Here is a 13291-nt window from a genome sequence, read left to right on the forward strand (position 1 = left end):
GACTCCACGTCAACAGGACTCCACGTCAACAGGACTCCACGTCAACAGGACTCCACGTCAACAGGACTCCACAACAGGACTCCACAACAGGACTCCACGCCAACAGGACTCCACGCCAACAGGACTCCACGCCAACAGGACTCCACATCAACAGGACTCCACATCAACAGGACTCCACGTCAACAGGACTCCACGTCAACAGGACTCCACATCAACAGGTCTCCACAACAGGACTCCACATCAACAGGACTCCACGTCAATAGGACTCCACATCAACAGGACTCCACATCAACAGGACTCCACATCAACAGGACTCCACATCAACAGGACTCCACAACAGGACTCCACATCAACAGGACTCCACATCAACAGGACTCCACGTCAACAGGACTCCACATCAACAGGACTCCACAACAGGACTCCACATCAACAGGACTCCACATCAACAGGACTCCACATCAAACAGGACTCCACGTCAACAGGACTCCACATCAACAGGACTCCACGTCAACAGGACTCCACATCAACAGGACTCCACGTCAACAGGACTCCACATCAACAGGACTCCACATCAACAGGACTCCACGTCAACAGGACTCCACGTGAACAGGACTCCACGTCAACAGGACTCCACATCAACAGGACTCCACAACAACAGGACTCCACGTCAACAGGACTCCACGTCAACAGGACTGCACGTCAACAGGACTCCACGTCAACAGGACTCCACGTCAACAGGACTGCACATCAACAGGACTCCACATCAACAGGTCTCCACGTCAACAGGACTCCACGTCAACAGGACTCCACGTGAACAGGACTCCACGTGAACAGGACTCCACATCAACAGGACTCCACAACAACAGGACTCCACGTCAACAGGACTCCACGTCAACAGGACTCCACGTCAACAGGACTCCACAACAGGACTCCACAACAGGACTCCACGCCAACAGGACTCCACATCAACAGGACTCCACATCAACAGGACTCCACATCAACAGGACTCCACGTCAATAGGACTTGACATCAACAGGACTCCACATCAACAGGACTCCACATCAACAGGACTCCACATCAACAGGACTCCACATCAACAGGACTCCACATCAACAGGACTCCACGTCAATAGGACTTAACATCAACAGGTCTCCACAACAGGACTCCACAACAGGACTCCACATCAACAGGACTCCACAACAGGACTCCACGTCAACAGGACTCCACGTCAACAGGACTCCAGGTCAACAGGACTGCACATCAACAGGACTCCACGTCAACAGGAATCCACGTCAACAGGACTCCACGTCAACAGGACTCCACGTCAACAGGACTCCACGTCAACAGGACTCCACAACAACAGGACTCCACATCAACAGGACTCCACATCAACAGGACTCCACATCAACAGGACTCCACATCAACAGGACTCCACAACAGGACTCCACATCAACAGGACTCCACATCAACAGGACTCCACATCAACAGGACTCCACATCAACAGGACTCCACGTCAACAGGACTCCACGTCAACAGGACTCCACGTCAACAGGACTCCACGTCAACAGGACTCCACATCAACAGGACTCCACATCAACAGGACTCCACGTCAATAGGACTTGACATCAACAGGACTCCACATCAACAGGACTCCACATCAACAGGACTCCACATCAACAGGACTCCACATCAACAGGACTCCACATCAACAGGACTCCACATCAACAGGACTCCACATCAACAGGACTCCACATCAACAGGACTTAACATCAACAGGTCTCCACAACAGGACTCCACAACAGGACTCCACATCAACAGGACTCCACAACAGGACTCCACGTCAACAGGACTCCAGGTCAACAGGACTGCACATCAACAGGACTCCACGTCAACAGGAATCCACGTCAACAGGAATCCACGTCAACAGGACTCCACGTCAACAGGACTCCACGTCAACAGGACTCCACGTCAACAGGACTCCACAACAACAGGACTCCACATCAACAGGACTCCACATCAACAGGACTCCACATCAACAGGACTCCACATCAACAGGACTCCACAACAGGACTCCACATCAACAGGACTCCACATCAACAGGACTCCACATCAACAGGACTCCACATCAACAGGACTCCACGTCAACAGGACTCCACGTCAACAGGACTCCACGTCAACAGGACTCCACATCAACAGGACTCCACATCAACAGGACTCCACAACAACAGGACTCCTCCACAACAGGACTCCACATCAACAGGACTCCACATCAACAGGACTCCACATCAACAGGACTCCACAACAGGACTCCACAACAGGACTCCACAACAGGACTCCACAACAGGACTCCACGTCAACAGGACTCCACATCAACAGGACTCCACATCAACAGGACTCCACATCAACAGGACTCCACATCAACAGGACTCCACAACAGGACTCCACATCAACAGGACTCCACATCAACAGGACTCCACATCAACAGGACTCCACATCAACAGGACTCCACGTCAACAGGACTCCACGTCAACAGGACTCCACATCAACAGGACTCCACAACAACAGGACTCCACATCAACAGGACTCCACAACAACAGGACTCCACAACAACAGGACTCCACATCAACAGGACTCCACATCAACAGGACTCCACATCAACAGGACTCCACAACAGGACTCCACAACAGGACTCCACAACAGGACTCCACAACAGGACTCCACGTCAACAGGACTCCACATCAACAGGACTCCACATCAACAGGTCTCCACATTAACAGGTCTCCACATTAACAGGTCTCCACATTAACAGGACTCCACATTAACAGGTCTCCACATTAACAGGTCTCCACATTAACAGGTCTCCACATTAACAGGTCTCCACATTAACAGGTCTCCACCTTAACAGGTCTCCACATCAACAGGACTCCACATTAACAGGTCTCCACATTAACAGGTCTCCACATTAACAGGTCTCCACATTAACAGGTCTCCACGTCAACAGGACTCCACATCAACAGTGTTGAAGAGTAAAGGTGTGTGTGGTTGCATGGTAAATAGTGTAATCTGGTCTAGTTGTACTTGTGTGTATATTGCCAAGCTTGTTGTAATGAAAAAAGTTCAAAAACACATATCTGAAGTGGCCAGACTGACCACAGTCTCGTACCTCTGTGATGGCCTGGATAGATGCTCCGTATTTCACCAGCAGCTCCATCACCTTCACTCGGTTCTTCTTACAGGCGATGTGCAGCGGAGTGAAACCATTCTGACAGACACACACACCAGACACATGATGTATGAAACACACCTACATACACATGTAGGGACATGTTGACATGTTGAGACATATATGAGAGGCCATCTTATTTTCACTCCAACACTTTGTTCTGTCTCTTTGAGACAAAATGGTCAAAATGGCCAGGAACCATATTGGCCTGCAGTAATGGTCCTTGTAATGACAGTCATTGTATTAGTGGGTATAGGAGCGTTTAGTCTTACCAGTGCTCTAGCGTTGGGGTTGGCCCTCTTGTCCAGCAGCAGCTTGGTGACTCTGTAGTGACCGCAGTGGGCGGCGACATGCAGCGCCGTCAGGTAGTCCAGTGTGACATCATCAACAGGCGCCTTGTGCTGCAGCAGGTGCTTGACACACTCAACGTGGTCACCCTGAGAGGACATGTGGAGAGGAGACAGACCGTTCTACAGAGAGAGAGAGAGAGAAGACTGTCAGAGAGAGGGAGTGTGTGTGTCTCCATGTGTGTGTGTCCATGTGTGTGTGTCCATGTCCATGTGTGCAAGTGTCCATACCTTGGTCCTGGCCAGCATAGGTGCTCCTCTCTCCAACAGTAGCTCCACTGCTGGGTCATGTCCACTCCTGGCTGCACAGTGTAGAGGTGTGAGGCCGTCCTGTAGAAAACACACAGATGGTCATCATCAAACAAATACACACACACACACACACACACACACACACACACACACACACACACACACACACACACACACACACACACACACACACACACACACACACACACAGCTCAAGGTCAACAGTGGTAGTATATTATTTTTGATCTAACCTTTATTTAACCAGGCCTAGGAACAGTGGGTTAACTGCCTTGTTCAGGGGCAGAACGACAGATTTTTACCTTGTCAGCTCGGGGATTTGATCTAGAAACCTTTTGGTTACTAGTCCAACGCTCTAACCACTAGGTTACCTGCCGCCCAGGTAGCCTAGTGATTAGGTCACAGCACTGATGACATGTCCATCTAAGGGGTGTTGGTTCCATTCCCTGGTGAATACACTGCAGACTGAAGCTCATTGATCCACAGCGGACTTACATTCCTCACGTCCCCTGAGTATCTTGGTAGATGTCTATCAGCAGTGGACCAAAGGCTTAGTTAAATACATGACCATATCAAACTAAAGAAGATTCAACAGGCAGAACGAACACAGCATCCCCTGTATCCCTCAAATCAGCTGTGTAATAAAACATGACGACGGACCTGCTTTTAGGTGAGGGTTTAGTTGTTGTTGTTGTGGAGGTTGTTTACAAGTAAATACACACAGGTTTTATTCTTTTATCCAATCTGCCAGTCAGTACAGAGGTTTTCCTGATTAAACAGACTGTTATAGTAGAATATTATACTGGAGATATGATAGTGATTAAACAGACTGTTATAGTAGAATATTATACTGGAGTTATGATAGTGATTAAACAGACTGTTATAGTAGAATATTATACTGGAGTTATGATAGTGATTAAACAGACTGTTATAGTAGAATATTATACTGGAGATATGATAGTGATTAAACAGACTGTTATAGTAGAATATTATACTGGAGATATGATAGTGATTAAACAGACTGTTATAGTAGAATATTATACTGGAGTTATGATAGTGATTAAACAAACTGTTATAGTAGAATATTATACTGGAGTTATGATAGTGATTAAACAGACTGTTATAGTAGAATATTATACTGGAGTTATGATAGTGATTAAACAGACTGTTATAGTAGAATATTATACTGGAGTTATGATAGTGATTAAACAGACTGTTATAGTAGAATATTATACTGGCGTTATGATAGTGATTAAACAGACTGTTATAGTAGAATATTATACTGGAGATATGATAGTGATTAAACAGACTGTTATAGTAGAATATTATACTGGAGTTTGTGATAACTGATACCCTGTCCCACACTGACCCATCTGTTGCAATTGCACAGCTGTGCTATAGCCTCGGATTCGTTCCAAATGGCACCCTATTCCCTATATAGTTGCACTACTTTTGACCAGAACCATATGGATCCAGGTCAAAAGTAGTGCACTATATAGGGAATAAGGTACTCTATACCAACATGATGATATTATGTTCGTTCTAATCACATAATCCCCATTGGTTGTGCCGTGGCGGAGATCTTTGTGGGCTATACTCGGCCTTGTCTCAGGATGGTAAGTTGGTGGTTCAAGATATCCCTCTAGTGGTGTGGGGGCTGTGCTTTGGCAAAGTGGGTGGGGTTATATCCTGCCTGTTTGGACCTGTCTGGGGGTATCATCGGATGGGGCCACAGTGTCTCCTGACCCCTCCTGTCTCAGCTTCTAGTATTTATGCTGCAGTAGTTTGTGTCGGGGGGCTAGGGTTAGTCTGTTATATCTGGAGTATTGCTCCTGTCTTATCCGGTGTCCTGTGTGATTGTAAGTATGCTCTCTCTAATTCTCTCTCTGTTTCTCTCTTTTTCTCTCTTTCTCCCTTTCTTTCTTTCTTTCTCTCTCTCGGAGGACCTGAGCCTTAGGACCATGCCTAAGGACTACCTGGCCTGATGACTCCTTGCTGTCCCCAGTCCACCTGGCTGTGCTGCTGCTCCAGTTTCAACTGTTCTGCCTGCGGCTATGGAACCCTGACCTGCTCACCGGACGTGCTACCTGTCCCAGACCTGCTGTTTTCAACTCTCTAGAGACAGCAGGAGCGGTAGAGATACTCTGAATGATCAGCTATGAAAAGCCAACTGACATTTACCCCTGAGGTGCTGACCTGTTGCACCCTCTATAACCACTGTGATTATTATTATTTGACCCTGCTGGTCATCTATGAACATTTGAACATCTTGGCCATGTTCTGTTATGGCCACCCCTCATAGCCTGGTTCCTCTTTAGGTTTCTTCCTAGGTTCTGGCCTTTCTAGGGAGTTTTTCCTAGCCACTGTGCTTCTACACCTGCATTGCGTGCTGTTTGGGGTTTTGGGCAGGGTTTCTGTACAGCACTTTGTGACATCAGCTGATGTTCCCACGGGGTGCCAGCACAGAATTTTTTTTAAATGAAATGTATGAAATTGTATGAAATGTATGCATTCACTACTGTAAGTCGCTCTGGATAAGAGCGTCTGCTAAATGACTAAAATGTAAATGTAAAAAATGTAAGAAGGGATTTATAAATACATTTGATTGATTTATTGATTGAATCCACCTATGATATCAAATCAACATTATGTATCATTATGTAATATGATATATGGATGGATAGTATATTAAGGGCCTAAATGGGTGTTGTAATGCACCGACTGGAAGAATACTGCTGTTATCTGACATTAATTAGAAGTTATAGTGACGTTAGGATCTAATCGCATTATCTTTCTATGCAATATTTACATTAACTCTGGACAATATATCCTCCAAATACTGGCTTCTCGGGCATTATCACTTTTATGTAATGGGTTACCGACATATTCAAATAATGATTTACATATTTTCATTAAAAAAACGTTATTTTGATGAATTTATTCATACTATTTCATCCTTCCACAAGATATAGCCCCGATACAAATCTAAGGTTGCTACCCAAGCCGGCTGGTCGTTCGTTCTATCGGTTCGGTTGCAAGAGACGTTCAGTCTTTTTGTTCTGTATCTATGGACGTGACCCAGTCGTTCAGTCTTTTTGTTCTGTATCTATGGACGTGACCCAGTCGTTCAGTCTTTTTGTTCTGTATCTATGGACGCGACCCAGTCGTTCAGTCTTTTTGTTCTGTATCTATGGACGCGACCCAGTCGTTCAGTCTTTTTGTTCTGTATCTATGGACGCGACCCAGTCGTTAAGTCTTTTTGTTCTGTATCTATGGACGTGACCCAGTCGTTCAGTCTTTTTGTTCCGTATCTATGTACGTGACCCAGTCGTTCAGTCTTTTTGTTCTGTATCTATGGACGTGACCCAGTCGTTCAGTCTTTTTGTTCTGTATCTATGGACGTGACCCAGTCGTTCAGTCTTTTTGTTCTGTATCTATGGACGTGACCCAGTCGTTGGTTCTAAATGTTCCATTGCCATACTGGCTGGCAACGTTCTTATCCCTTCGCTAGCAAGCCAACTACGGCTAACTTACAGTTACGTCAAAAAGTGCAGCCAGAATAACAACAAAGTAGCTGCATTTGCATTTGTTTAAGCTGTTTTCTAGTGACATTTATTTGGATACATCCATAACAATGAGCTAATGAGGCGTGATTTCACCTGGCATAGAAAATGTGCTCTCTCGTCAGGACACTGTTGTTCAGAGGATCTAGCCAACAACTCAAACACAATCACTTCAAACTGAAGCTGGAAAGACTGCAAACAAGCTGCACTTCGTTTCGTTTCACCTGTTTTCTATTGATACTTCTTCGTATATATCCATAAAAATGATGCCAGCTGATTCATGATTTCGACAGGCTGAGAAACGCTGCCTGTCTGTCTGTAACATGGTCCAAGCACACCAAGACAGTCGTGAAGAGGGCACGACAAAACCTATTCCCCCTCAGGAGACTGAAAAGATTTGGCATGGGTCCTCAGATCCTCAAAAGGTTTTACAGCTGCACAATCGAGAGCATCCTGACGGTTACATCACTGCTTGGTATGGCAACTGCTCGGCCTCCGACTGCAAGGCACTACAGAGGGTAGTGCGTACGGCCCAGTACATCACCAGGACCAAGCTTCCTGCCATCCATGACCTCTATTCCAGGCGGTGTCAGAGGAAGGCCCTAAAAATTGTCAAAGCCTCCAGCCACCCTAGTAACAGACTGTTCTCTCTACTACCGCACGGCAAGCGGTACCAGAGCAACCAAAGTCTAGGTCCAAGAGGCTTCTAAACAGCTTCTTCCCGCAAGCCATAAGATTCCTGAACATCTAATCAAATGGCTACTCATAAAATGTGATTTGATTTGATTTGTCTGGCTAGTCCCGACTCCCAACACGTTCATTACTATGGGACAGCTGGAGATCCAATTTCAATATTGAAACAATGTTGCAAATGTCAGAGAGACAGACAGCAAGGTTTATACAAATCACCGCTTTTGAAAACTAAATGTTAGTCTAAAAGAAATGTGAGATAATGTCTAGATGCTTTTTATAAATTGCCTGGCTGGGTTGATGAGACAGTGGATTGCGGAGTCAGATGGAACAGAGTAAATAGGCATTTAAACATCATAGATTTAGCCGGTGGTAACTTGTGGAATAGACACCAGCTGGAATGCAGTTTTAACCACTCAGCATTCAGGATTAGACCCACCCGTTGTGTAATAGGATTCAATACCTTGGTAACAGACTCAAATATCAATCGCATAATTTAAAAAATGACATTTTCTGACACGAAATATGGATTGATTGTCAGGCTACCTGAGGGAGATATAGTGATGGAGTGATTTGAGAGAGGAGGAAGAGTGTTTTTTGCCCTAAATTAATTCAGTAAGCTGACTGAGCAGCAAAACGGCCAAGAACACAGGAATAACAGGAGGTCAGAATGGAGGGCGTTAAGGCTCAGCAAGTTATTCTCTAGAGGGCTAGCTGTAAATACATTGATCTGCAGCTCTCACTCACACACACACACACACACATCCAGCAGCTATGCAGTACACCCACATACAGTACACACTCACTGACTCTCTCTCATACTGATCAATACATCCTACATACAGTACACACTCACTGACCCTCTCTCATACTGATCAATACATCCTACATACAGTACACACTCACTGACCCACTCTCATACTGATCAATACATCCTACATACAGTACACACTCACTGACCCTCTCTCATACTGATCAATACATCCTACATACAGTACACACTCACTGACCCTCTCTCATACTGATCAATACATCCTACATACAGTACACACTCACTGACCCTCTCTCATACTGATCAATACATCCTACATACAGTACACACTCACTGACCATCTCTCATACTGATCAATACATCCTACACCCACATACAGTACACACTCACTGACCCTCTCTCATACTGATCAATACATCCTACATACAGTACACACTCACTGACCCTCTCTCATACTGATCAATACATCCTACATACAGTACACACTCACTGACCCTCTCTCATACTGATCAATACATCCTACATACAGTACACACTCACTGACCCTCTCTCATACTGATCAATACATCCTACACCCACATACAGTACACACTCACTGACCCTCTCTCATACTGATCAATACATCCTACATACAGTACACACTCACTGACCCTCTCTCATACTGATCAATACATCCTACACCCACATACAGTACACACTCACTGACCCTCTCTCATACTGATCAATACATCCTACATACAGTACACACTCACTGACCCTCTCTCATACTGATCAATACATCCTACATACAGTACACACTCACTGACCCTCTCTCATACTGATCAATACATCCTACATACAGTACACACTCACTGACACTCTCTCATACCGATCAATACATCCTACATACAGTACACACTCACTGACCCTCTCTCATACTGATCAATACATCCTACATGCAGTACACACTCACTGACCCTCTCTCATACTGATCAATACATCCTACATACAGTACACACTCACTGACCCTCTCTCATACTGATCAATACATCCTACATACAGTACACACTCACTGACCCTCTCTCATACTGATCAATACATCCTACATACAGTACACACTCACTGACCCTCTCTCATACTGATCAATACATCCTACATACAGTACACACTCACTGACCCTCTCTCATACTGATCAATACATCCTACATACAGTACACACTCACTGACCCTCTCTCATACTGATCAATACATCCTACATACAGTACACACTCACTGACCCTCTCTCATACTGATCAATACATCCTACATACAGTACACACTCACTGACCCTCTCTCATACTGATCAATACATCCTACATACAGTACACACTCACTGACCCTCTCTCATACTGATCAATACATCCTACATACAGTACACACTCACTGACCCTCTCTCATACTGATCAATACATCCTACATACAGTACACACTCACTGACCCTCTCTCATACTGATCAATACATCCTACATACAGTACACACTCACTGACCCTCTCTCATACTGATCAATACATCCTACATACAGTACACACTCACTGACCCTCTCTCATACTGATCAATACATCCTACATACAGTACACACTCACTGACCCTCTCTCATACTGATCAATACATCCTACATACAGTACACACTCACTGACCCTCTCTCATACTGATCAATACATCCTACATACAGTACACACTCACTGACCCTCTCTCATACTGATCAATACATCCTACATACAGTACACACTCACTGACCCTCTCTCATACTGATCAATACATCCTACATACAGTACACACTCACTGACCCTCTCTCATACTGATCAATACATCCTACATACAGTACACACTCACTGACCCTCTCTCATACTGATCAATACATCCTACACCCACATACAGTATGAACAGTGGGCACACTTATACAGTACACAAATGTAAGAATACACACACACACACACACACACACACACACACACACACACACACACACACACACACACACACACACACACACACACACACACACACACACACACACACAGGCCAACGGTGTGTGTATGCACGTGTGTGTGTGTATGTACCAAAGACAGTACAGTATGAAGATACTAGAAACTGCTTCTCCAATAGAAATCCCTGATCACACTTGTATACGATGGCATGGCGACGTTGGCTAACTAAGCTCATCGGGTCTAACGGTCGTCAAATCAAAGGCACAAATCAAAGGTTGTTTTTGACAAAAACGTGTCAGTTTGTCACGTTCACGAGGTTGGAGTTATAACATGTTCAACTACTTAAGACATGGGCTCTGATCTAGGTTGTGTCTTTTATATTTCCAGAAAATGAACAACCAACCCCAAACCCCGTTCTGGTCTGTTTGGTCTGTTTCGCACGCATTCCCAGAAGTCTCGGGATGTTGTGCCTCTGGGTTTAGTAACTCTTTTAGTGTACTGTATGTAGTGTGTGTGTGGTGTGTGTGTGTGTGTGTGTGTGTGTGTGTGTGTGTGTGTGTGTGTGTGTGTGTGTGTGTGTGTGTGTGTGTGTGTGTGGACTTACCCTAGTCTTAGCGTCGATCTGAGACCCCCTGTCCAGTAGGAGGCGCACCATGTTAGTGTTACCACGCTTGGAGGCCACGTGGAGGGGCGTGATCCCATTCTGAAACAAATAGAACACAATGGAAGACACATTCAAATCTAAATAAACTAATTAACTAATGGTAACGGTGACTAACCCCATTCCGTACAAATGTGCGCAATCACGGCATTCAAACGAGGCTGCAATGAAAACGAATGTAGCGACTGTAGCGACAGTGCTGGCATCAACATCCGGGTTGTGAACTAGATTTCTATTCAAGCACTGACTGACATGGTAATGGCCCGATAGTATTGGAGAGAAGCTGAAAAAGACGGACCCCTCTGACGCTGTACGTTAAATTGTGAGGTGTCATGATGCACCGTAGAGCATTCATAATGCAACTCATTTTGTGTCATACAGCCTCTTTCCACCAGGTGTGGTGCTTCTCTCGCAGATTAAAAACAAGAAAGGGACAGGGTAAGGGGTCAGGGGGATAACTAGTCAATTGTACAACTGAATGCATTCATTTTTTGTGACATCACTGCAAGCCATCATGATGCTCAAAAGCTGCGACAGCCGCTGTTTACTTCTGAAGATAACTTTGGAGCCGCCCTAAAAAACCCATTCAAATTCAACACAAACCTTCAAACAGGTATGTAATGACACATTATATAAACTCTTTATAGAGTCTTATTTACATTTTAGAGGTGATAAGTTGGACAGATCGGGTGAAAAAAAGCTGTTTCCCCACAAGACATATCTCCCCCTTTCACTATCACACAGTAGGTTTCGCTTTCCCACCCGACATTTTTTTAAATCCGACAGAGCTCATTGCCTTCTTCAATCATGCAGAGATGGGCAGCATGAAGGTCTCATCATTGATTTTGCTGGAAAGGGGAGAAATTGTGCTTTACAATGTTGACATGGAAGTATTATGTTTTTTGGCCGCTAAAATAAGGTAAATTGTACGGAACAGCGCTATGTACAAAAGTGTGTTAGTTACTGTTATATAACCACAATACTACTGTAGACAATTGGCCAGAACACAGTTTCTATTAGGTTTAATGTTGTTTTTCAGACAGTGGGGGTAGTTCATGCTTTCTAATATGCCTCAATGAATTTCCCTGCTGGGACAATAAAGTTTTAATTGAATTGAATTGCTGACAATGTCTTCCTGTTCATTCATCCTCTTAGGATGTGTTCTGATGTCTTGGTGTCCGGCCACTCCTCTGCTGTCTGTGAAATCCTGACCATGTGAAAGCTGATCGCCTGGCCCAAAGCACTGCGGGACACACAGCTTTGTGAGGATAACTGTGACTAAAATCACCTGAGAAAGTGTGACATAGCAGAAATGACAGGGGTTTTGAGTGTTACGTTTCTGCAAATTAAAAGATTCCCACGGACGCACATGTGCACGCACGCCACACACACACACACACACACACACACACACACACACACACACACACACACACACACACACACACACACACACACACACACACACACACACACACACACACACACACACACACAGTCTGAGAGTCAAGAAGAGTACTGCTTGAGTCTGTGACCTTAAAGTAACCTTTCAGCTTGAACAGACCACTGTCCCTGTCTCTGCCTTTGGGTCTCAACTCCTAAAAAAGACAGGCTTTCTCCCATTCTCCTGGTTCCTCTCTTCTGTCTGAGTGGTTGTACAGTACAGTACAGTACAGTACGTCTTCCCTTGAGTGACTGATGGAGACACATCGAAATGATGATTCAGAGAAAAGGGGAAGTGCTGAGGCGGATTGCGTCATTGTCCTAGAAAGCATATAATTAGCAGACTGTGGGTTCCTAAAGAGCAGTACACTCTAC

At 45.0% G+C, this 13291-nt stretch overlaps 1 protein-coding gene across 23 annotated transcripts in view; it reads right to left on the minus strand.

Annotated features, from left to right (window-relative positions):
• Positions 1-13291, minus strand: part of ank2b (ankyrin 2b, neuronal) — a 328402-nt gene that overhangs the window by 78445 nt on the left and 236666 nt on the right. For all 23 annotated transcript variants that reach the window (XR_014392867.1, XR_014392870.1, XR_014392869.1 and 20 more), the window contains 4 exons: positions 11417-11515; positions 3802-3900; positions 3496-3693; positions 3164-3262 (listed from right to left, as the gene is read on the minus strand). Coding sequence is in view for 18 of the 23 variants with exons in the window: in XM_082977374.1 (XP_082833500.1) it covers positions 3164-3262; positions 3496-3693; positions 3802-3900; positions 11417-11515 (495 nt within the window). In the remaining 5 variants the exon portion in view is untranslated. The remainder of the gene's footprint in view (positions 1-3163; positions 3263-3495; positions 3694-3801; positions 3901-11416; positions 11516-13291) is intronic.

Source organism: Salmo salar, chromosome 07, assembly GCF_965601325.2.
Source record: "Salmo salar chromosome 07, fSalSal1, whole genome shotgun sequence".
In the NCBI taxonomy this organism is placed as follows: Eukaryota; Metazoa; Chordata; class Actinopteri; order Salmoniformes; family Salmonidae; genus Salmo; species Salmo salar.